This window comes from Ramularia collo-cygni (genome assembly GCF_900074925.1).
Source record: "Ramularia collo-cygni strain URUG2 genome assembly, contig: RCC_scaffold08, whole genome shotgun sequence".
NCBI classification, from domain to species: domain Eukaryota; kingdom Fungi; phylum Ascomycota; class Dothideomycetes; order Mycosphaerellales; family Mycosphaerellaceae; genus Ramularia; species Ramularia collo-cygni.
In genome coordinates this window covers 1277356-1302042 of record NW_019716262.1, presented here as the reverse complement: position 1 = coordinate 1302042, position 24687 = coordinate 1277356, and the positions used below count along the sequence as shown (strand labels likewise).

The window sequence follows — 24687 nt, the reverse complement described above, 5'->3', positions numbered from 1 at the left end:
GAGAAAAGTGTCTTGTTGGTTAGCAGAAGGAATGTGAAAAGGTCTCTGGAAATTCAAAGCGCTGATGTGACCTCGAAACTGCGGTGGGACCTCACTTACTCCCTTCTCTTCTCTGAACAATCGAAGTCAAGGAGAAGTTTGCTTTGTTCGCTGTACCCAGCTTGTCCATGGTAATTGTGTGTAGTGCTATCAAACTTCGCCTTGCAGGAGGTTGGCAACTTGTCCAAGTAGGAAGTTGTTTGAGGCAATTCGGCAAATAATCAGTGCGCACATGTAATAACAGAGTAAGTTCAAGCGCAGCTCCAATCCAAAACTCATGATGCTGACCACTGTCTCTGTCAYACGTAAGCACAGAGAAGGCCAATACAATTCGTTCACTCATCGATCGACACCACTAAGATTACTAATGGTTCAAAGTGAATTGAGCACGACCTCGGCAGGCAATGAGACATACATACATGATGTAAACCCATTGCATTTGGTTTCTACTACTATCTACCAGGGACAATTGAGAGAGAAGCCATGGCAACCAGAACAGAGACCACTTACCAAGTCACGCGGATAACCCGTACAATCTCCAAACCCTTCGACGATGTCGTCGAACGTCTACACTCCAGTATCAAACAACCCAGTGGAACAGGCCTTGGAATCCTCAACCATATGGAATCCAAAGAAAAGTTCGAACAAGCCACTAATGAGGCTCTGGGACCTCATGGTTTCATGCAATTCCAACAATTCAACCATGGTGATTGGATGAAGCTATACGGCGTGAATGGAGGCCGCAAAGTGGCAAGAATTATCTTCGGCAATCCCCAGATCGCCATTACGATGTTGAAACATGATGTCAGCGCTGGGTTGTTTGTGCCTGTAGAGGCTCTGATCATTGAGAGGGAGGATGGCAAAGGCACAGATGTCGTTCAATGTAAGACCCTCATCTGCGTGAAACGAATTGCGTTAGCTAACTATGAACAGTGAAGCCAAGTACCTTGATTGCAGGCGCGGAGAGTTCGGGTGACGAGTTGAAAAAGGCAGCTGAGGTTCTGGATGGAAAATTGGAGAAGCTGTGGGAGTATGTTGCGGAGTGAAGGAATTCTGTTGTAGACGCGAGATGATATAGAGGAATGAATGACTTTCGCTTCTCACCTTGGAATATCGCTCGAAAGTGTTGAATAGCGGCGGCAAAGTATGCAATGGTATGGATAGATCTAAGCAATATCAAGCCTGAATTGCTAGATTGTATTCGCAGAGAATTGCCAGCAGACTGGCCAGTGAAATTTCCTCTGTATATATAGCAGTCTAGTATTGCTATTCGTTGTAGGAGAGTTGATCGATGGAGAGATCAACTCCGAGTGTCACCCCGGTGTGGTGTCACCCGGTGTACCCAAGCCGGTATACGAAAGTCTCGACAGCTCGCGTAATGCCAGGAGCTCTCCCCGAAGTTTGTCATTCTCACCATGCAGCCTGATGACTTCTTGCGTGACATTTTGAGCCAATTTTGGGACGGACGAGGGAGATTCTTCCTCGAGCCGCTCCTGCGACGCAAGTTTGCCGGCACTGCGCCAGCGGTGTTCGCTACTCCGCCATTCTTCGATAACAACACGGCACGCAACGGCCATGGATTCGGTCTGAGTAGTAACCGATTCTTCGTCGTGTTGTTGGCAAACCATTAATTTCAAACCTGACTGTAATTGTGTTTCCAATCGGTCTTTGAAGATACTGGAGTTGGCTGCAACGGCTAGTACGCTTGCCAGACCTCGCAGATAAGTGTCGATAACGTAAGGTATTCGAGTCCACGTGGAGCATTGGATGCCGTCCGCGTTGGAGAAGATGCATCGATACCGTGCATAGTGGCTTTTGGGTAGATCGGCAGTTGTGAGAGTCGCAGTCGGATCTTCGATGCCGGTACCAACAGAAACGTTAAGCGGCAGCGCTGCGATAAGATCCGAGAAAGACGCCCTGAAAAGGGTGGGAAGCTGCTTAAGCTGTAGTAATCCCTCGACCCCGTTCCTGGGATAGGTATGTGCACCTTCATTGGCAACAACGAAAGAAGACAGCTCTCTTTCAAGAAGCACTTGATTGGCATCCAAATGTCGAAAGATGTCCACCGCGTCCATACTGTCCATGGATATATCTTCACGGGATGCAGCGCGGGCCATGTTGGGATTCGCATAGAGTCTGACGAAGGAACGCAGTGTGAATTGTGGTTTCCGATGCAGACCCCTGGGGTATGGCCTGCTCACACGCTATCGTGCTACGTGACTCTATCTTTCAAAACACGATAGACCAGTTGCGGAGCTCAAGATCGTCTGCTCCTGCATGCTGGCTGAGCTGGCTGAGGCTTCGTACTCCGAAGGGTCTATGGATGTTACGCCGTCCCGAAGGATTCTTTGTCTGCGACTTGACGAAGAAATGGTGTGGTGGAGTCGGTGTATCCTGCGCGCATGCCCAAGCCGATCGGGGTATGCATAGTTGGGTTGGAACCAGATGCACAGAAATCACCAATCGCGATAGAATTTTGAAAGGCGATCAAGAAGAAAGGTCTTGGAACGCGAAAGCTGACTGTAAGGTGAAGTGTATGAGAAGGAAAGCGCATGGTGGAAGTTGCACGCTGGACAGCATTGCTGAACTGGCACTTGACATCAACATACGTCCGGTCAACATTGAGAATGAGTCGGTGAATGCTAATGTGGGATGAAAAAGCACTAGGTCAGGACAATCGATAGATGAAGGCGGGAGTGTGCATTACTAGCGTTACCCCACATTAGATGAGGTGAATGACTCGCGACAAGATAGGAACGATCCGGCTGCCGGCTTCAGACCCTCCCGCTCTCTCTCCCACCTTAGCATCACATAACGCGCCCTCTGTATTGCAACCATCGCTCGACCGCCAGATACCATACTGAAGGGCGCTTCAGCGACCTTCAGACATTTCCAATGGCGACCCAGGCACACTGCGCTTACTGCTTCGAAACACTCACTGCGAACTTTGAGCGCAGAAAGCCATTAGGATTGGCACAAGTTGAAGAGCTGTGGGCGAGATACCATGTGGACAAGTCCTTAGAGTTGGACGATGGTGGCCAAAACGATGCAGACATGACGGAAGACGACGCAGATGAAGAGGAAAGCTCGAGCGCTCGACCAGCCGCCATCTCGAGACTCCTCAACAGAGAGCCCGCCCAATCCGCCATGTCGTCCGATAGTAGCTTGCCATCGACGAACACATCCTCGTCAACACAGAGTAGTAAGGCTGCATCAGGTGCTGCGACCCCCGCAAGCTCCACGAGCTCTCGTGCCTCGCTACAAGAGTATCCTCTGTTTGTCACGTGGAACACCGTCACTCGGAGCGGGCAGAAGAACCTGCGAGGTTGCATCGGTACTTTTGAGGCGCAAGAGCTCGAGTACGGGCTGCGTTCGTACGCATTGACAAGGTATTGATCCAATTCCTGTGGCTGTCGACACATCGCCTACCACAGCTTCTAACACAACTTCTCGAACAGCGCACTCGAGGATGTTCGCTTCTCGCCCATTCCATCTTCCCTTATCCCTTCTCTTAGTGTTCATGTTACCTTACTGACGAACTTCTCCACACCTTCGAAAGAACCTCTCGACTGGACCCTCGGAAAGCACGGCATTCGGATCTCATTCAACCACAAAGGAAGACGTTACGGCGCAACTTACTTGCCTGACGTGGCGCCAGAGCAAGGCTGGACAAAAGAGGAGACGCTGATATCGCTCATGAGGAAGGGTGGCTGGAATGGAAGCAGCAGCTCGTGGCAGAAAACCTGGCGGGAGGGAAATGGTGAACTGATTACATATGAGGGCAAGCAGGTCGGTCTGCAATACCAGGAATGGAGGGAGTGGAGGGACTGGGTCGACGGGCAGGGAGCCAACGGCAAGGCCTAGGTTACTGCTGATGATCGAGACATGATGCGATGAACGCAATGCGCTACACGAATGAAATCACACCACAAGAGCGAAGCCTGATTTATGACAAGCAAGTATCAAGACTGGCTCAGCCGCTATTTAACATATTCGATGCGATCGACCTCTCGGGTTCAACGACGAAGTGAGGATGCTTCGTCTGCACGATACGGGACACCGGCCTTTCGTGCGGATGTGTTGAAGCTGTACGGAGTATACAACGCCGCATTGACACCACACTGGACTGGACCGATGTTCTCGGGAGTGCGTCGCTCACAGCGCCATGGCCACTGCACAGTGTTCCACATCCTCCGATTCCAAACCTGTTTGAGCGGTCCTGGTGCTCCCGTGTGCGAGTAGTTGTGCTACCGGGACAACAATGTAGTGCCTTGTATGCCGTGAAGCAGAGGTCCGTGAAACTCCCAGGAACGTTGGCCGAAGCATGCTGTGAGCAGTCCCAGACATGTTGCTGCAGACTTAGCAAACCCTCGTTGTGATCATTGCACAGCGGCTTCACTTGATCGACGGCGCGAATGAGCGACTCTCGACTTCTCGTCCTTCAATGTCGATGGACCCAGAATTCACCGATTGCAAGAGCGAGAACACGCGGAAAACACCTGAGACTCACAGGTAATACGCATCTCGACATCTCGGAGTGGGACGAAATCTCTAAAGTATCAAGGCATAGCAAGGTCCGCAACCAATGGAGGGGAGCCGAACATGCAGAGAACATTGGTCCTCTCTCCACTTCGATACGTTGGGAAACCGTATGTTGAGAGGCACGACTCTCATAGTTGTCGTCAGTCTCGACTATCATGGCCCAATTCAATCGTCTTCGCATCTCACGATGAGGCGTCATGTCACTTGCGGCGTTTCGTCATTCTGTGAGGCTGGTGACGAACGCTCAGATCCACAAAACCTGATTGTCCGAAGATTCGGCAGTATCGAGGCGGATCACTTGACTGTATGCAACTTCACATGTTGCATCACTGAGGCAGTCTCAGAATAACAGTGGAGCGACTCATCATGGCATGAAAGATCATGAAAGATCCTTGCATGATCCCTGTCGCTCGGGTCGTCATTGGCCCACTGCATGTGCACGAAGATGCTTACATTGCACTACAGATCGAGAGAGAGAGGGGAAACTGCGAGGCAGAAACTGTCAACGACTGGTTCGAACCGATAGGTCGCTGGAGTTTGAACATTGTTCATGTTCAATGGAAACGCAGAGGCAAATTCCCGTATCGTCGCTTCCATCATTGAGAGACCCAGCGTCGTTGCATGAAGCAATCAAGATCATAATGATCATGAGGTGGGGCTTGCCTGAATCACCAGTTTGCTCCTTCTCCTTGTCTTCGAGATGACGTACTTTGCGCGTAACTTCAGGCGACAGCGACAGCAAGCACATGGTGCACGACAAGCAAGTGCTCGTGAGCCGCTGTCTACTTAAGACGTCTTCTCTTCCATTCTCTTTAGACCCAAACAACAACATCGACTCACACTTCCACCCAACCAATATCCAACAACTCAACCACACAACACCACCACCAACAATCAACCACCACCAACACATCAGCCAACATGTCTGACCACGGCCGCCAGGATCTGTCCGACAGTATGTCACATCATTGCTGCCGTCTTGAGAGTCTGCTAACTCTTCATCACAGAGGTCGCTCACAAGGCTACCCCAGACTCCAGCAAGTCCACCCTCGACAAGGCTGGCGAGACCGTCAGCGGCATTGCCGACAAGGCCGGCCGTGACGCCGTTCCAGACAGTACGTTCCTTCCAACTTCTTCTCATCATTGCTTCCCWCTGACCTTCCTCCAGGCCACAAGTCTACCGGTCAGTCCCTCGGCGACAAGGCTTCCCGCACCAAGGATGAAGCCAAGGGCGAGCCAGGCATGATGGACAAGGCCAAGGACGCCGTCGGCCTCGGAAAATAGATGTCTCTCATGACATCTCACACCATCGACACATCTTCTCAACCTGCAATCACCTCTGACCTTCGGACGTCTCGATGATCGCGGCATGGGCTCTGCTACTTTGGGGAGCGTGATGGAGATGGAATGATGGAAAAGCGATATGATTGGGCAACAGCACCCACCTTACCTATGATACCATGAAAGTATTTTGAAATTGAGCTTGACAAGCACATTGAACTGTCCCCACCTTCCCTGCCTCATTTCGTGATGAAAGAACGTGTTTGGTCGTCGTTGCTGCTGTTTGAACAGGCTTCGKATAGTCGAACCTTCTTGCTTCATGCCAAGAGGTCTTCTGCGACAAGAACTTCCTTGAACACAATCAACGTCGCTGCCTCGCGCAGAGTCCGAGACCGCATCCGAGATCGCACCATAATGGAAGATGGAGTAGATGCCTCCTTCTTGGACAGCGATCCAAAGGTTCCATCGTCTCAATGCCCTCGGTTTCGGTTTCGCAACGCATGCCCTTGGAAAAATCCGTCACCCATGTGGAGCTTTTGGCGGCAGACCGCCGGAAGACCGTCGAATTCGTGCAGCTGGATGAGATGGTCATCACCGGCTTGTCTCGAGGCTGCCTATAAACAACCAGCGGGTGCAACTAGAGAAAAGAGGACGCGTAGGTGTCGTAAATGTCAAGATATTGACACCGGCAGCATCATAACCAAGCATAACGACACGCATTACTCACCACATCGAGATGATGGCGGCGAGATGACGAGCTACGCCAATACACACAAGCTCTTCCTCTCTCGCGACGCCACTTGCGCTGACCGGTTGCGCGCTATCGTGGCCGAATCCACAAGGTCCGAGATGCTTCAATGTGCATCGGTTTGACTTGCCCATGCCTCTGGCCTCCGAGATCGACGACGAGGTGATCAACGGACGGCACGGCAGYGAACGAGCCGGACGAATCGAGCGTGCGTGGGCCCTTCGCGTGGGTTCGGACTCGTGGTGGCTGTGGCCGTTAAACCCRTTCGCCGTTGGATGCTGAGCGATTTATGCAAGATGTGCACGGCACCCTTCTCAAACGGAACTCCGCCGCCGCCGCGGAGGACTCCTCCGCACGTCATGTTTTGGGCATAGAACAACGGCTGCAGTTCTACTTGCAGCTCTCATGCACCTACAGATGTGACACATTTTGAGCTAACCTTGGGCGAGACGAACAGCTGAAGTTTCTCGGTCTTCACAGACACACAAGCACCGAACATTACAGACCATCTTCCGATGTGAATCGATGTGGGTACGAAGACTCTCAATCCCTGCCTGAAGATCGATATGCCCTTGGGGAACAGGGTTGCTGAAAATTTGGCTGAGGAAGACGAAGTTTTGCGAACTTCTGCTTGCAAGCAGACTCACCGAAGGCGTTCCGTGCCGCGACAGTTGTGGCATTTCGAGAGGCGTTCTTGGAAGCCCATTCTCGAATGCAGAATGGACTTCGCGCCCTCATTCGGCGCAAGTGGTATGGCGAAATTATTTCTGTGCATCATTTCGTCATCCGTTCCTGTTACCACATTTTGCTGAACTCCACCCACGTGGCAAGGCCTGGATCTGCAGGCCCCACCACCATCGCCGGTTGTTGAGCCCGATCCACCGTTCTGTCAGTGAAAGCAACATGTGACGGGTTTGTTTTTTCGAACAAGTGTCGTATGCCGGGCGCGGAGCTTGAGTGATTCATTCTTCCATCTTGTCGGCTGCACAATATCATGTGCCGAATCGGTTCGTCATGYTCTCTTCTCGGAAGATCGTCATCGCTGGAACTGTGGGTTTCGATACGTGCAATATGGCGTTCAAGGACATTGCCAATGCGCCTTAAGCATTACCTAAAACAACCTTGAGCTGCCAATTCACAAGCTTGTCATTGAACACAAATCAACGTGTGGTAGAGTTGATACCATTCAAGCCATCAAAGCACTATCTGCCAACACTAGGTAGCCACGATCTTCTGCTTCCAAGCTTGTTCAAGTCAATGCTCGCATCGACCCGCAAAAGAAATGTTCTTCGGGCGAGCTAGGGCAGCCATGGATTTCTTGAAGTGTACCTTAAAGGCAAGTTCCGAGGCTCACTTCATCTTACCCAACTTCATCTTACGCAACCCACGCCCGGTAGATCGTACGGCTTCCCCACAGTTGGCCTTTCTTGAGCAGCACCATGTGCTTCCATGGATCGTGGTTGACGGCGTTGACGTAACGACTTGCCTCGATGCAGAGACCGCTTCGGGCACCTCGAGCAGGTTGTCCGTCCATTGCAGGTACATCGATGAAGCGGCCAGCGTAGAATTGGAATGCAGGCTCTGTGCTAAGAGCCTCAAAGTGGATGTTAGTGTTTGGGTGAGACAGCTCAATCAGCTTCTTCATCGGCTCTGTGCGGGTGTCCAATGGAATGCTCGCAGCGTTGGGGTTCATCACGAAGCAGTGATCTGGATTGGGCTCTTTTGCACCAAGCACAAACTCCTCGTTGAGTGGAATGCCTGGGTATGGCTCAATCGCACCGGTGGGAATGTCGACGTCGTCTGTGACCATGTGCAGGTTGGTGTGCACGCGCGCCTTCGTGCCCTCAATGGTAGGTCCATCAGAGATATTGAAGTAGCTGCAATCTTGGTCAGCGCTGTCATGCAATATTCCTCACGCACACTGCATACCTGTGGTTTGTCAAGCTGACAACTGTCTCTTCCACCTCATCGCCGATCAACTCGGCTTCGTACTCAATCTCCAAGCTTGTCTTTTCAATGCCTTCATCTTGTTCAAGCGAAGGGGTATACCACACTCTCATCTCCACCGTCCCAGGAAATCCTTCCTCTCCATCCTTGCTGACGTACTTGAACAACACAGCATCACGACCGTTGCGTTGAGTCGGTGTCGGGCCCTCGAAGTCCTTCTTTCCCCATCCCTGCGGTCCTCCGTGTAATGTGTTCGGGCCATTATTGGCAGTAAGCTGATAGCTTTTCCCGTTCAAGCTATTGATCTTCGCTCCGGATATTCTAAGGCACTGGAGATCAGCCCAAGCACATCTCTACCTACCTACTAGCTTCCGCGAGGATCACTCACCTGTTCGCTACTCTGCCAATATTCTCGCCGAAGAACGGGCTGGCCTCGGTCTTGTACGACGCTGCTGATGGGAAGCCCAGCACTATATTACGGCCGCCGACTCTGAATTCCTGAATGATGCCGCCCTGTGGGAGGAATGTGAAGGCATCGGAGAACTTGCCTGACGCCATGATGGTGTTGATGTATGTTTGATGTGCTGATGTTTAGTGAGGAAGTGGAGAGTGGTGATGCCGAAGTGAAGTGAATGTCAATTGAATGAGAGACGCCTTTGTGGATTCTTCAGCGCGTTGCTAGATCTCTGTCTGTGGTGGAGCCGCGATGAGGGGCATTTAGCCTATACCACGCATGATTATTGTCGAGAGCAATTGAGCCTAATGCCATCTCTTGCGGAAGCAACAAAAGTAAAGTCGTGTCCGAAAGTCATCTTCTGCATGGCCGTCTGGAGCTCGTCATGGATCCTTTCCATTCGATGTGCGAGGGTTGAGTGATGGACGTGTTGTCCTGCGTGTTGTCGTCCCCGCGCTTGGCGTCATCCCCGGTCGCGTCTTCGCGCGTCTTCACCTCACGATCACAATGACCACATTGACATTGCGAAAGCGACGGCGTCTCCGATGAGCCCTCGAGGGTTCGGGCTGCCTCATTTATTCAATACTACAACTAAAGTTACAGCTTTCTCGGAGCCTAGCTGGAGGTGGACGGCATAAAGAGCGACGGAACAAGCCCTGATGTACGCATCGTGAGGTATCCCGCCAACTTCGCATCTCCTGAAGAGGACATTCGGCTTCACACCACCCCATTTATCTCATCAGAGATAAGAGCACAAAAGCGAGATGAAAGTCAGACGATTCTGGACGATTTCCATCTCCGCTACAGCATGTGATGGACCATCATCTCTTCAAAGCCGCAGATGGAGATGAGGAACGCACCATCGAAATTGGCATTACTGCTGGGGACGTACCAAGTCTGCTGTAGCGACTCCCTCGACGCCTCCTTTTCGGAGCATGACGACAAGCCTACACGGCACCATGCAATCATAGCTGAGAGTAGAGAGCGTAATCCAAGATGAGCAAGAAGAGATGATTTGATTCGCGCTAGCAAAGAAGGAAGTACCTTATATATCCCAATCCTAATCAATCACTCGTGAGTGATGACCCCCTCCCCCGATCAATGAACGCCATGCTAAATATTAATCATCGTCCTTGGATCCTTTCGTTGGCGCACCACTCTTCAAAATAGTTCAGCGTGTATGATGGACCCGGCGGCATGGGATTGCCAAAGTCGAATGTGTTCATCTCAAACTCGCCCAATTCCTGTGTCGAGGCCATCGGGAAGTCGATGTGGGTCTGGTCGGGATCATGGGTCCCTGCAACAAAAGGCAAGGCTGTTTGAGGATTTGAGTCGTTCTCCATAAGGGCCGCACCGTATGAATTGGATGGATCGCGGTTCAGATGTGCGAAGGTGCCGAGTGCCGATTCTGCAGCCGGCTCTCTTGACCCTCGAAATGGGTTGGTCTCAGCAATGAGATAGTTGAACGCGGAGTTGCTCTCGTTTGGTGGCGTCGCGATGGTGTCCGACGGCGGTGTGGGCTCGCTGTGCTCAGATCTCGAGCCGGTACTTTCACGTCTTGTTGCAGTGTAGCCAGCGCCTTGCTCAAGAAGACCATCTTGCATTTTCTGGAAATCTTCCTGGAAATCTTCGACTTCGCCATTCTTAGTCACCAGTACACCAAGGTCCTTGAGGATGTCGTGGGTCAATTCCAGTCCTTCGCCGGTCCATGGTGTGCCAGCTTGCGCTCTCCTCTTGATCTCCTGGAAGCCAGCGATCATTCGTTCGTGTTGGCGCTCGAGCATCTCAACGTAACCCTTAGGGTACACCTTGTCGCTGCTTCTCTTTCGCTCGCTAAAGCACAGTCAGTCTATGATCTCGCATTCGCATCAATCTTCGCAACATACCCGAACTCGCACACAGAGTTGTCTGACTTGCATCTCGAGCATGGGCTTGCGCCGTCGCATTTGCTCTTCTTCATTCTACAACGATCGCAGGCCTTGCAGACGCGCTTACGACCACCGTCCTTGCTCGAGGCTTGCGAGGAAGGGCGTTTGGGGGGCGCCATGTTGTTGATGGGCGAGTGCGTTCTTGGTCCCAAGGTATGCGAATGGTACGATAGAGTGGTGTGAGTGATATTTTTGGGGTAAAAATCTTTGCGATCGATGTCGTTGTAGTTGAGATCGTTGAAGTTGAGACAGTAGAGCTGGTTACGATGGGAGGCCATCATGACGGGGTATTCAAAGGAAGCTGCGCTTCACGGTCGTTGGAAAGTCGCGCGGTGGGTAGCTTCCTGGTATTGCTTTCGTGCTTCCGGATATCGCTCTTGGCAGATACAGTGGTTGATCGTGGACTTCTCTCTCTTGATACAGTAGTTGATGATGGTTGGTTGGGGATATCTCTCTCAAGATACAGTGAGTGGTTGATAGTGGGGAGGGAAAGTGTCTTGACATTCAATGTGCTGACAAGATCAATTCGGGAAGTGGAAATGGCAAGGCAGAGGGCGGCTGGTCCATGGACGAGGTGCTCGAACTGTTATAGACCATGGTGCTGTCCGCGGAGTCTCGGCGCATGGCTGCTGTTGATACGCTGGTCGGGCCATCCCAGCAGCATACCCAGCAGTGGTTGTGCGTACGGCCTCATGCTCAGGGTGCACGGAGCTTCATCTGCCATCGTGCCGTCGACGCAATGTCGACAAGAGCGATCACGGCTCTTGGGTCGCTAGCGCAAAGCAAGCGGTCCACCTGTACCGCAGAAATGAGCCAGCATCATGCATGCAGCGAGGGCGAAAGGGTTTCGCTAGCCACCCTGCTGACAGAAAAAGCGTGCACTTGGTTTGAGAGGGCGAAAAGTGAAATTCCGAGCACCGGAGGGCAGGACGACCCGAACAACCGAATGAGGACAGTCCATGCCACGCAGTAGTTAAGGTACCGCAGATTTTCAACGGACGTTCGGACATTCTCAAATGCGTGCTTGCCACGGTCAAGTTAGTTATGCGCTGATATCCACACCACCTGCGATACGCTCGCGGTTCGTCCCCGCGCGCGTCCCTTACACCGTCTGCAGCCTCGCTCAGTCAGACCTCACCTCCCTCTCTCGTCACCATCTCCTCATCTCTTCCCTGCCCATCGCCATGGTCACGTTTGATTTGCTCCCCGATGCCAACCGATGCAAAGAGCGGGTAGTGCTGCCAATCCCATCACTACCAAGCGGGCCGCACGTCTGGTCTCAGGTTGCCATGTCTCGCTATCTCCTGGGCGCCATGTGTTGACGTTTCGCGGGCCCTGCTGACGTTGATCAACTGCGCAGCACCCTGCACTCGACGCTCTGTCTGCCACCCTGCACCCGAGACTCTAGCTGCTCTTTGACTGGCCAGAGGTTCGTGCAGCTGCCGGGATGCAGCTTCGCAAGTGCCGCTTTAGACCTGTCTTGATGGGACAAGCGCCAGTACTAAATCTCGCGGGCTATTAAGGCAGCTCAGGGCGACCCCTACCGGAGCACCGCCCTACCTACCGACTTCCATGCCGGGGCTTGACATCTGTCTTGATGAGAGTGTGGACTGCCCTCCAGTAATTGATGAGACTCTTGAAATTCTCCGGAATTCTGCACTATTTACGGCATCACCTCTAATCTCTGCTGTGGAATCTGGCGACGTGAAATTCACCGACCAAAGACACCGGATCCCAACGACATTTGAACCAATCGTGCAGCTCTCCATCATCTAGACCCAAGCTCAACAAACGCGGTTCATTACTCGTACTCCAAACGAAGTGGCTCGACCATCTCATGTACTGTATAGTGATCTCGGAACACCGATCCTGAGGACTGCCGCGGTTGAGCGTGCTGTTTAGCTTCGCGATCCTGTGTGATCACCAACATGCGTGGCAGCAATGGCCGCCAGACGATTGAGGTTCTCGCAATCCGGTCTCCACGCAGCCCGAGATTTCGAGTCCTCGAGAGTTTGCTTAGCCTAGAAGCCCATGCGGTACAACAGTACTTCGACTAACGCCAAGTTGTGATCGCAGTCCACAGCACACACACGGTCGAATGAGAATGCATCTCTCGGTCAAGAGCTTCGCCGCGAAGACCATACTTGCTCGATGCACGACATGGTTTCATGTATAGACCGTGCACCCTCTTGCGCCCGTGCGGAGAACAAAGGCTGAGCTATACGTGCGAGCGTGGCAGTGCTATCATGGCTGGAACTCGTCTATGAGACATTCTGGCTGTGTTCACCGTCCTCTGTTGAGGGTGAGAGCACGAGTTACGCAATACTATTGCAAGCAGGCCATAGCTCCAGCGCGATTGTCCACCAAGTCCAACTCCTGGGTAGGGGTGTGCACTTTGTAGGGACAAAGTGTAGAACAGCCGTCTCACTTCCAAGTTGACGTTGTTCCCCTCTGGTCACACCGAGACATCGCATGTTGGATCGAACGTCCCTCACATCGTCTATTTCCATCAAGAAGAGCAAGGTCCAGCGAGAAACACTTGCCGAATTGACAGATCTAATCCTGAGCGAGTATCACGACATTCCCACGTTTCCATGTTTCAATCTACGATGAAAGCCGCCCGGTGCGTTTCAGATCTGTTGCAAAAACGTGCTGAATCCTGATGGCCGCYAGGGAGTCGGGACCACCTGCACTTCATCAGGATACCCATCCAGCCCATCGGCCCGGTGCCGCTCAGGGGCTGTAACTGTGAAGTCGTTCGCTCCGAAGATCAAGAGCCTTGCACTTTGTGGAAGGTCGAACCCGGGGAGTCCCCCGCAGTTGCGCTGTGATCGAAGAGCTGGCAAGATCGATTGCTCAATTCTTCTCCTCGCAGCGACGAGACACCAAACCGGTGGTGGAACTCAAGACGAACACTCAGCGACATTCGAGGTTCGCTATGCCGGAATCGTCTCTGTTGAAAATAGAGTCCAGATTGACAAGGCGAACACGCAGGCCGACCCCTGCACGTCCAAAACACGCTGCTGGCTGTCACGTCTAAAAATCAACCTACCCCACAAACGTCGAAAGCTAGAGCCGGGGAGAAAGCATTGCATTGCCAACCATTGCAACATACAACATGTAATGTGTACGAGCACATTCTAGACCATCGTCGATGACTTCTTCCAAGGTTGCAAAACGAGAGCTATGCTACCCGCATGAGCATTGCATTACTGATCTATTCATCAACAATCGTTGAGGTGACAAGGACCGAGCACACCGCCATCACGATCAATAGCGTTGAACCTTGCTTCAACCACGCGCGCCCAAATACTCTGCCTGCCTGGCGATCCCTGTAGAGCCCTGCAAGAGTGATATCGCTAACAACATACCCGTCCTTAGCGCCATCACTCAAGCGAACATGCTACCCATAGCCACTGTCGACCACGAATACAGCCAAACCCGTCGCGGGGGAACGATTCAAGTCGACTCATATCCAGTGCATGACGCAGAGAAGATCATCGTCATGGAGCAAGAAAAGACCCGCGCACAGTCCTGCTTCACGCACGTCTTTCGCGTGGTCAATGCTACATTCAATCCAACATCCGGCTACTTCAATCCCGCATACCGAAACAAATGATCGCCCTCGGATACATTTCGTTCCCACGTGCGCGTGCACCTCACCCCAGTGAAGGATTAGGAAAGCGCTTGCGAGATGCCTATGGAGAAGCCTATTGTGTATGGCCACGCAAAGTAGGGCACCACACTTACCATCGGTCCATCACTACTCTCAATGAGCCCTAATTATGGCGCTATGGACATCGCTCCCGCGGATTCCTGACCGAGGTCTAGGCAGGGAACAGCCCTGTTCGAAGGAGACGGTCCGGTTGAGCAACAGCGACCAACCTTTTGGCGTCGGGACTTTCAGATGCGGTGTCTTTATTTTTAATGATCGTCGTCTTAAGTACTGTTTGGTGGAGTGAGACACCGAGCAGGGTAGCCACGCGGTGCGGTGAATTTTGTTTGAGAGAGAGTTGGGGATGAGGGAACCTTCTTCTCCCATGTTCCCTGGCGAGGTACTTGTGATGAGTACATTGAGGGTTGCATCGTGGTCTCAGAAAAATGACGGAGGAGTCTCTTGTCCAAAGTCCCCGAAAAAGACACTGAAATGCTACGCTGGATGAGTGAAGGGATGGATGAATGACGGAATGGATGGACCAGCAACTGCGCAATCCTCCTCTCCTCTCGCCTGCGCCTCGCCAATTGGGGATCTTCACTGCACTTCCCCCAGATTTTCTCCTGTTCACAAGACCTTGGCAAAAGACCAGCTGCTGAAGCCCAGCATCCCTGTACGCTGCTGCACGCTTGCCGCGTGGCCAGAAAAGTCTCATCATCACGGGTGAGCTTAGCGGCAACTTGTTAAAGAGAGGGAGGCAAGGGGAAGAGCGTTTTGCGAAAAAGTCGACTAGTGAGGTACTTATCCAAGGGTCCATTAGGGACATGGCTTGAGTTGAGGCTTTTCTGTCGAGGGAGCGATGATGAGAATCTGCCGGGGAGGTGAAGAGATTGATTGGGCTGAGATGGATTGCATGGTCCTGCAGTCTCACATGTCGTGTTCTCATTCATCTTCTCATCTCAACAGCATTGTGAGTTTAGGGCTTGGCATAACCTTTTGCAAGCTCCGAAGGAATACGAAGGGGGAAATGAAAGAGGAGGTGGTGCTTTACTGGTGCCAAGACCAGCGAGATTGTCGTGCTCTCTCCTCTCTCTCCCCCGATTCATTTCTGGCCATCGATTGCACGATTCTGAAGGCGGTTGCCAAGAGCGAAGCAGGTCTTCGGGATCGTGCGAGCACAATATCACCTCGCTTTACACCGCCGCTTTTTGATTAGTGATCATGATTTGCGATACCTTGCATCATTGTCGTCGTTGGCAGCGGCGGCGTGTGCTCTTGGCGGCGGAGGTGGACACATCTCCAAGCCTTTTCCAAGCAGATTTTCACGCAACATAACCATGAGCCAAGATCAAGACAAGAACACGGCCCATTTCCAAGAGATGGCGACACGAGCCAAGATCCAAGGCAAGTAGGAAGATCCAAGAGCTCCAAGAGCATGTCAAGATAGCTATCCTAGAGCTCAGCCGCTTTCTTAATTTTCTTAATTTGACGGATGGGCCCATCATGATGCTTTGCGCCAAGGAGAGGAGATTTTTGGGTCCGGCTCTTGGAATCAAGACATGTTGAGATATCGTTCTGACGAACTCTGATTCTCGAGCGCTGTTCCCTGGCGGTGGGCCGATCCTTTTTGGATGGTGGAAGGTTTGGCATTGTTGTTGTCTCTGCCTCCTGGTCCTTGTGGGATTTCTGAGGCAGACTATCTCGGCATCGTCATTATGCTCGTCGGATTCCTCTTGGCGTGTGTACTGCCATCAAGAAGAGCTCGAGTGATCGTACCTGTGCTCTCTGGACGATGTGGTATGCCCAGGAGCTAAGATGATACTTTTCAACGTAGGAGAGAGGAGGCGGAGTGTCATGAGATACGCCCGCTCGCTCTCTCGACTTGTGGTAAACAGACCGCTCGGTAGGCTATGTGTTTACCGATGGCAATGAGCTCTTGCTGTTACCTCCAGCGCTTGGACACTGCAGATGTAGCGACTAGAGCAAGCAGATTCCAGGGAAAACTGGCGTTGCTTTTTTACACGAGTGATATCATCCCTGACCCGTAAGAGAGACACTCCCGCCGAAGAATATCAATAGTGAGAGACGTGACAAGGGAATGTGAAAAGAGCTGTAWCAAACGACTGCCTGTATCACGGTGGGAGCAGACTAGATGCTCTTCAAAGTCACCACCGGCCTATTCCTTGATCTTGAGTCAAATGTCCTGGAGTTACTGCATTGATCACACTGCCTGATCAAACTGTCGCTGACTCTCATCGGGATAACACTGCAGATGCAACGACGGGACCCCAAGCAAGTGGTATGTGAGATTCGAAAGTCTCTCTTGAACACGTATATTTTCCATGTCGTAAGTTTTGAGTGGGAAATTCCTGCTGGGCAAATTCTCAGGAGAAATGGTATTCTTCATCATTTGGCAGAGCAACGAGGACAATATATGCTATATACAGTCTTAAACGCCACATTGACATCCAGCATGCAATGTATCTAGTCTCTGAATTCTCAACTCATGTTTTCCAAAGCACTGTACACTACCCCAACCCTTACCCTAATGTTCATTTGCTAAGAAGGAGGCAGGTCTCATACTAACCAAAAGATCAATGATTGATTGCCATCACAATCACAACGATATGTGTTCTCTGGACATCAGAAAGGAGAGAACTGCAGTGTGACCAGGTGATGGATTATCGACATTCCAAAATTACACAGGCAAACATATCCACAGCCCAACTCTCTACTAGTGTTCGTCCAGCGTACCAAGATGAACAGCCCATCAACCAATTTACGGCATCCCCTTTCTCAAGTTCTCATACTTACTCCCCGGGTACCCCAAACAATTCTCCTTTACCTGCAACCCACCCAACCCATTCACGACCCTCTCGATTAAGCTCCCTCCTCCACATGGTTTATCAGCACTACTCTCCCACCACATGCCACCACCCAAACCTCTCTCCCGGATGTACCTGACTTTCGCATCCGCTACTTCAGGTGTATCGTACGAAACCATAGTTTTTGTAGCAGGATCATAGGAGTAAGAAGCCACAGCTTGATGATCAATTTCCACTCCAGCGTTCGCGGGACGGGGCAGAGCCTGTTTAATAATTTTGATTAGTTTGTTGTGAGAGGGCTTCGGGTTGGGAGTATTCGTGGCTGTGAATCTTGGAAGAGACTGTGAGGGAGAAGATTGCTCAGATTAGATCAAGTTTATTGTCGACAGGCATCCGCGGGATGGGAATGCAGGAACCGTCAATTTCCCGAGGAAAGAGAGGCTTCTTACATCCACATCCCATATTTGATGGTGCAGATTTCGGGAGGCTCTTTTGTATCATCATTGCAGTGTGGGTTGAAGAGAGATGGAGAAGAAGAAGCATCTTACCTTGTAATCCCAAACTCCATTCTCCCAACTTCCTTCCCCAACTCCACTGAACGGCTTCCCCGGTCCGGCGGTGTTTTGAAATGCTCGTCCGTATAAAGGCATACCCAAGACAATCTTATTTGCCGGAACGCCCTGTGAGATGTAATGGCCCACAGCAGCGTCGGTGCTGAAAGGCGTGCTGGCGGGGTTCTGCTGGGAAGGAAATAGATTCGCTTGATGTCCAGCATTGGCATCCCAGCTTCCAGCATAGTCATAAGCCATGAGGTTCCAGAAGTCGAGATATTGATCAATCTCGCGGAACTTGTAGTAGGGAAAGTTCTGTGGACCGGCAGGGGAGGCGATTGTCAATTCGAAATGAGGCCGATTGGGCAAAGATGCAGAGTAGGCATCAAGAGCTTGACGAACGGCTTGCAGGAGAGAGACGAGATTGGAAGCCTCGGCTGAAGATTTGGGATATTCCCAGTCGATGTCTATTCCGTCGAATCCGAGGTCTTTGAGGAGCTGGACACAGCTGTTGGCGAATGTTTGGCGGCCACCAGGCGTGGAGGCTGGGAGGGGGAAGTTGGAGGAATACGTCCAGCCGCCGACGGATAGTAGAACCTTGAGGTTTCGGTGCTGTTTCTTCAATAGGTAGAGCTGTTTGACGCAGCCGTAGACGTTTGTTCCGACATCATTCCAGGAATCTGTCGGGTAGTGTTTGTCGGTGTCGGCCCAGGGGTCTGTCAGGTAGACTTCTCCACTTTCAGGGCGGACATTGGCGAACGAATAGAGGATGTGGGTTAGTCTATCAGCGGGAAGGTCTTGTGGGTTGTGGTTGCGGCCGTAGATGGCCCAATTGACAAAATAGGCGACGCTACGGTAGTTGGACATGGTGGGATTGGACAGTGTTGTGAGGTGGTGGATGGAAGTATGTTTTGCTGTGAGTATAAAGGGTGAGGGATGGGTAGAAGATGGAAGATTGAAAAGAGATGGTGGAGCTGTTGACGACGCTCAACAAGGCGGAGCAGTGCGTGCAGTGTTTTGAAGCTTCTGGGGTGCGTCAGTAGTGTCGGAGCATCAGAAGACGCGACTCATGATTGCTGTGTGATGTGTTGACGTGTCGTGCCGTGTCTTGCATGTGCAGTGGGTATATGCTACACGTCAATGTAACCGTCTCAAATCTGCATGAATGGTCAATGCAATTGTGGAGACGTTGTGGTAGTCGCACGAAAAGGAAGGAAGGCACGAGGCACACCCGCCCGGATGACGGAAGAGGCGGAAGGAGATGGATCGACAAGCGGCGGGCCGACGTCGAACTACTGTACCCCGCCGAGACATGCCATCATCTGACTGTGAATGGTTCCTCCCTCCATCCTCATGCATTTCCTCGTCTAGAAGAACATTTCCACTCAATCTCAGCAGTGTGACACCCTCAGCATGCACGGCGAAGCTCCATCACACTCAAGACGCGGCCTGAAACGCGTGCGGAGACGCTGATGACCATACAAATGGACAAGCACACAGAAATGGCCGTCGATCTCGACATACAACCTCCCGAGTCAACAGCGACATCCACCCCTCCCCCGCAGACCCGCCATCCTCTTCCCCAAGAAGCGCATGGATCTCTGGCGATCCGCACTTCCACCGCTGATGAAGCGACATGTCTGGAGGTAGACCACATGATTCTCGATTTCTTCCTCCACGATGCCATCCAAACCTGCCTGTCCACTCCCCACTCAATCGACTCGGCCATCCGCCGCGTCGACGACTTCCTCTCCATCTTCAACGACCGCCATCCCACTTACTCCCCAGACCCGGAACTCCATTTCCGCCAACTCCTCCTTCAACTCTTGACTCTGATAACCAACCGCTACGAGCAAAAGTCCACCACTCCACCTCTTGCCTCTCTCATCGCCCTCCGTGATCAAAACATATCTCGCGCGAGAAAGTGGATCGCATCTTCAGCGGCTCCCACATTCCCCTACCCTCTCATAACATCCCCCAGGTCCTCACACCCGGATCAAACAGCCCTCCTCGCCAATACAACATCCGTCCTAGCTTCTCTCAACCGTCTCACCACATCCTCATTCTACGGGTCACAACAGAGTGTGTCCCTCGTAGATCTCCTCCCGATGTTCATGGATMTCTCCGCTGTGGTATGCGGCAAACTCGTCCCGGGTGGGATCAATGATCAATGGATGAAGATGGCAAGTGAGTGGATGTTACAGGCTTGTTTGGAGCAGTTMTTCGTATACGGAGCAACAAACACGGAATTCATTGATGAGGCCTTTGCTTGGGGGTGGCAACGGAAAGGAGAGGGAGTGGTGAATGCGATGTTTAGAGATGAGGAGGTTGAGAGGGAAGTCGAGGGTTGGGAAGGATGGAAAGAACGGAGATTGGATGCTTTGATGAGGGAGGTGGAAGGGGAAGATTTTGCTGGACGACTGGAGAGATTGGCGGTGGAATACAGTATGAAGCAATTCGAAGAGACCGTGAGAGGTTTTCTGGAGGCTCTGGGACAATGCATTTCTGAACCTGTATTGTTGCAGCTACAGAAGGGAAAGCTGCAAGAMATGTCGGAAGCTGATACGGCCAAATTTTTGAAGGAGTGCGGAGTTGCAGAGGTAGGGTTGGCCGAGGCACTTCAAAGAGATGGTTGAGAGGGTCCCTTGAGATGTATGAGAATATGCTCTTGTACGACAAGGTGGAAGAGGTTGCCGCTTTGAGATGGACGAATTCATGTCGTTATGAGATGCACGAGACTACTGACTATGAGGTTATGAAGTTACGACAGCTTGGCTTCTGATGCGACCTCCTAACAGGGGAATACGGAAGAGAAGCATTGATGGGAAGGTCAGCGCTCAATGGGTTCATGATGATCACTGTCGACTCTTCAGATATTCCCGACTTTCAATCACTCAAACCAACCATCCATCGGGTAGGAGAATAGGGACCGTGATGATGATACGATCTTGGTCATCTGTCCTGCACCTATGGACACTTTCGTCAAAACCTGCCTGGAAGAACTTCCAGGTACGTGAGCCGTTACGTAGTCCACTCCCGTGGGCAAACGTGGTAAGTTCCTGGCGTAGGTTGTTAGCATTCTCCAACTATGATGCTTTCAGTTATCCCACATGTTCACAAGAAACTTCCGAACTAAGGRCACAAAGGTCAGATGACTATCAGAAGCAGCAGCAAAAACTTTCCAGCTTGTTTTTGGATCCATGACTTCCATGGGTCCAGGGAGAGAGAGAGGGTCCGCAGACATGCACGCCCTGGCTCTTATTACATTTTCCTCTTTCGATCATGAGTACCAACACTTGTGAAGAAAGAAAATTCCGCAAATTCGAGCCTGATCATGAGTACATTGAAGGAAAAGACAGCTGTTCCCTTCCCAGTCGAAGAGTTGTGTGTTGACTGGCAAACCCATCCACTCAAGTCGATGTCGGGAACGAAATGATAATGTCGTCCTAGGTACATCCTCTTTGGCAAGTGCTTTCCCAAATCTGCTCAAATGCCAGCAGAGCTGTCTGTTGATATGAGTATTGTTCGTTGGAACAAGACATCCTCCTCAGTCATCCTCACAATAATGTCAAAAGGCCTCGCTCTCTCTCTGCAGGCTAGATAGACGAATTTAGACCTGCTACATAGAATCCTTACTACTAGCAGAGTAGTAGCCCGTTAATAATCGACCGAGAGAGCAGTTCAGGGCGCTGCTCTTTCTGACGATTTCTCATATCGACGACAGCTCTGTAATGTCAAATGGCAGATATCCCATCGCCCAGAATCATCGCGAATCAGATACATCACTCGCTTAAAAAGAGTGTGCAACGCAGGAGATGAACATCGCCATTCTATGCCCTGATTGATATCTCTCTCTACAGCATAATCTACCCATCTTCAAAGAATCATCATCATAATCATGATCATCGTCATTAAAGGTAATTCCCCTCCCAATCTCCTCTCATCAAAACACATCAAGCCTCCCCACCAACATCCCCATCAGGCACCGGCATCTCCGGCATGTACTCCCCCCTCATGCTCATTCCCCTCCCCCTCATAAATCCATTCCCATTCCCATTTAATCCAACAATCCCATTCAGCATACTCCTACTCCTCGAATGGAAAATCCCACTCGCCTCACTCATGCTCCGACTGCCCCTCCTCTCCCTCGCAGTCTGAACATCATACCCATTCACAAGTTCCATATCCAACACCTCATCCACATCCGCAAATTCATCCAACACACTCTGCGGCGGCTCACTGTCAAACACAGCCTGCAAGTCTCCATGCGCGCCAAAACGCTCCCACATCGAAAGCCATGTGTGTTTTCTCGGCGGTGAGAGGAACGTTGCGCGTTTCCAGAGATATTTTCTTTCATACCAGGATATCAATAAGAGGATGGGAGCGTTGAGGACCCGGACGGCTGTGATGTTGACTTTGTGGAACCAGCGTGGTGTGAGGACGAATTTCAACGGGAGGAGAATTACGAGCGCTGCGACGTTGAAGGGTGGACGGTAGGCGAATAAGGCGTCGGATTTGACTCCTTCAAAGGTGAGGACCGCCCTTCGGAATTCAATCTCCGCGGTGGCGTTTTTGGAGAGACTGTTGTATGTGTTGGAAAGCATTGCCACGAGGATTGTCAGGAAGAGGGTATTTCCCAGAAATGCAAAGGTTATCATCAAGAGTGGCCCAAGAAACCAGTGCATTTCGACAGAACGCTGGATTCCTGTCCCGTCAAGCCCGAACCAGATGTATAGCATCCACTTGGAGATGGTGAGAATGGTATGGTTGAGGAAACCATCTTGTCCTTCGCTCAGCCACCACATTGCAATGATGAAGCCGCCGAAACACCAGCATGACAGGAGGGTGAGAAAGGTGAAATCAGCCATCATAGCGCGGAGGGAGATGAAGAGCATATTCTCCGACATCAAGCAGAATGCCAATCGAGGGAAGAGAACAGGTGCGGCGAGGGCGAGGATATCCCAGGCGAGCTTGCTAGTCTCGAGGTCTCCCGTGGCCAAACCGTTGATTCGAACCCCAAAGTACGTCCAGAAGATGAAGACAAAGGCAATGTCGAGGAACGACCACAGATTCTCGGTATGGACTTGYCAGCCGTGCATGAGGATAGATGCTATCTCATCCAAATTCCAGCCGACGGCGTATACAACAAAGATCAATTCCAGGCTGGTAAACTGGAGGTGATGTGGTCCGACAGTTCGTGCCTTTGTGGTCATGGTCAGGATGTAGAGGACGAGGAGGATGCCGAATTGGAAGCCTTCGATGATGTTTCTTGTTCGTGGGACGATCAGCCGGTATTGATTCAGCAAAGGTGCTCTTCGAGGGTCGTAAAGGGTGATGCCTCGATCTTTGTAATGATCCGGCAAGATGTCGATGAATGATGTTGGCGTGTAGATGATCCTCCCACGGTAGACATTCTCCACAATCTTTTGGCATGCTGAGGAACTGAGAAAGTTCTTGCTCTCCGATACAATGGCCACCTCCAATGCCGTCAGCATTCGTTGACCCTCCGAGCGAGCAAGATGCCATCGAATGGTCCAATGAAGCGCAGTGAGATTAGCCCTTGCAACTTCTATAGGAGCGTTCTGGAATGGCTCGAATCCAGCTACCAGCACATTCGCCAGTTTCAACAACCCATCTCTCCCTTCATGATACTCATCAAAGCGGCGTAATATGCGACTTGCCACAATCTCACAAAGAGATGCTCGGGTGATGTTGACAGTCTGATGATGTGCCTGATACGACTGTTCTCGGAGGAACTGTACGCGATTGACAAGCAAACAGAAGATGATCGACACATCATCCGGATCGAAGAGATGATCAACCAAAGGCCGGACAACCGCAGCATTCATCCGGGGGGATTTCAACTGATCGTCGCTGTATGGATCGCTGATACTCGCCATGATCAATCTCCTAATCTTGTGCGTGGTCGCGTATACGGGCAATTCACTGTGAGGATTCCTTATTCTAGGCTCGTCATTCTGTCGGGGAGGATAACACCCATCATCATCCGCCTCTTCTCCATCTCCCAGGAGCATCTCTTGTTCCTCCCGCACCCTCGCCGCCCGCAGCGCTTGACCAATGCTCTTGGAACTGGTTCCTCCTTTGGTGGTGTTGCGTCGGGAAAGTGTGGGTCGTTTACTGGGCATTTCCAGGCGAATGTGTGTGGAGCCATCGTCGCTGGCGTGGGAGCGCGAATCCGCCTCTTCGCCATCGCCATCGCCATCGCTCAATCGTCGCTGTTCTTCGAGGAAAGTCGTTCGTCGGGAGTCGGGGGATGCGTTGTGTAGATCTCGGTGGTCGCCGTATCATTAAAAAAAAAAGCGCATGCAGGTACGTCAGGATGGGCGTGGTGAAGATTGAGGATGCGCTGAAGTCAAGGTGTTGATGTCCGTCGAGTGGCAATCATGGCAAGCGCGAGGGGATGTTCAAGCGGTCACCTACGCGGCATTATGTAGCTGCTTCTAAACAGCGCATAGCATGCAGCTCATCGCGATGGTGCTTGACCATGTGGGAAAGTCGCGTTAGAGTTCACTGGCGTCAATGAGGGGCAGGCTTGGGATGAAAGTTGGAAGAGGTAAAAAATAGCTTGGCGCATCATCTTCGGTATATGATGGTATCTCTACAACAGCGTTGTGAAGGGGATGGAGGCTGTGATACCATGCATCTTCGTTACACGCCAGCTCGTGTTCCTTCCTCGTGTGAAGGAGAAGTGACGAA

The 24687-nt window shown here is 51.6% G+C and overlaps 9 protein-coding genes; 4 read left to right on the top strand and 5 right to left on the bottom strand.

Moving 5' to 3' along the window:
* Positions 1-522: 522 nt before the first annotated feature.
* Positions 523-1085, top strand: RCC_06028 (uncharacterized protein; the record flags this gene model as incomplete). XM_023771292.1 has 2 exons in its annotated part: positions 523-922; positions 973-1085. The coding sequence occupies 2 exons, from the start codon at positions 523-525 to the stop codon at positions 1083-1085; spliced, it is 513 nt and encodes a 170-aa protein (XP_023627060.1).
* A 267-nt stretch (positions 1086-1352) lies between these two features.
* On the bottom strand, positions 1353-2156 carry RCC_06027 (uncharacterized protein; the record flags this gene model as incomplete). Its single annotated transcript, XM_023771291.1, has 1 exon — positions 1353-2156. The coding sequence occupies one exon, from the start codon at positions 2154-2156 to the stop codon at positions 1353-1355; it is 804 nt and encodes a 267-aa protein (XP_023627059.1).
* Positions 2157-2934: 778 nt separating this feature from the next.
* On the top strand, positions 2935-3903 carry RCC_06026 (related to ammecr1 protein; the record flags this gene model as incomplete). XM_023771290.1 has 2 exons in its annotated part: positions 2935-3428; positions 3498-3903. The coding sequence occupies 2 exons, from the start codon at positions 2935-2937 to the stop codon at positions 3901-3903; spliced, it is 900 nt and encodes a 299-aa protein (XP_023627058.1).
* Positions 3904-5502: 1599 nt separating this feature from the next.
* Positions 5503-5865, top strand: RCC_06025 (uncharacterized protein; the record flags this gene model as incomplete). XM_023771289.1 has 3 exons in its annotated part: positions 5503-5536; positions 5589-5696; positions 5750-5865. 3 exons carry the CDS (start codon positions 5503-5505, stop codon positions 5863-5865), a joined length of 258 nt encoding a protein of 85 aa, XP_023627057.1.
* Positions 5866-7985: 2120 nt separating this feature from the next.
* Positions 7986-9115, bottom strand: RCC_06024 (probable aldose 1-epimerase; the record flags this gene model as incomplete). XM_023771288.1 has 3 exons in its annotated part: positions 7986-8487; positions 8540-8878; positions 8946-9115. The coding sequence occupies 3 exons, from the start codon at positions 9113-9115 to the stop codon at positions 7986-7988; spliced, it is 1011 nt and encodes a 336-aa protein (XP_023627056.1).
* A 1020-nt stretch (positions 9116-10135) lies between these two features.
* On the bottom strand, positions 10136-11217 carry RCC_06023 (uncharacterized protein; the record flags this gene model as incomplete). XM_023771287.1 has 2 exons in its annotated part: positions 10136-10844; positions 10898-11217. 2 exons carry the CDS (start codon positions 11215-11217, stop codon positions 10136-10138), a joined length of 1029 nt encoding a protein of 342 aa, XP_023627055.1.
* Positions 11218-17373: 6156 nt separating this feature from the next.
* Positions 17374-18837, bottom strand: RCC_06022 (probable endochitinase class V precursor; the record flags this gene model as incomplete). Of its 2 annotated transcripts, none has more annotated exons than XM_023771286.1 (2): positions 17374-17760; positions 17968-18837. In XM_023771286.1, 2 exons carry the CDS (start codon positions 18835-18837, stop codon positions 17374-17376), a joined length of 1257 nt encoding a protein of 418 aa, XP_023627054.1. The 2 variants fall into 2 exon arrangements, with proteins under 2 accessions (XP_023627054.1, XP_023627053.1); XM_023771285.1 differs by having other exon boundaries at positions 17374-17682.
* A 635-nt stretch (positions 18838-19472) lies between these two features.
* Positions 19473-20606, top strand: RCC_06020 (uncharacterized protein; the record flags this gene model as incomplete). Its single annotated transcript, XM_023771284.1, has 1 exon — positions 19473-20606. The coding sequence occupies one exon, from the start codon at positions 19473-19475 to the stop codon at positions 20604-20606; it is 1134 nt and encodes a 377-aa protein (XP_023627052.1).
* A 1317-nt stretch (positions 20607-21923) lies between these two features.
* On the bottom strand, positions 21924-24116 carry RCC_06019 (related to YVC1 Vacuolar cation channel; the record flags this gene model as incomplete). The annotated part of the gene is made up of 1 exon (XM_023771283.1): positions 21924-24116. The coding sequence occupies one exon, from the start codon at positions 24114-24116 to the stop codon at positions 21924-21926; it is 2193 nt and encodes a 730-aa protein (XP_023627051.1).
* Between the last annotated feature and the right edge of the window lie 571 nt (positions 24117-24687).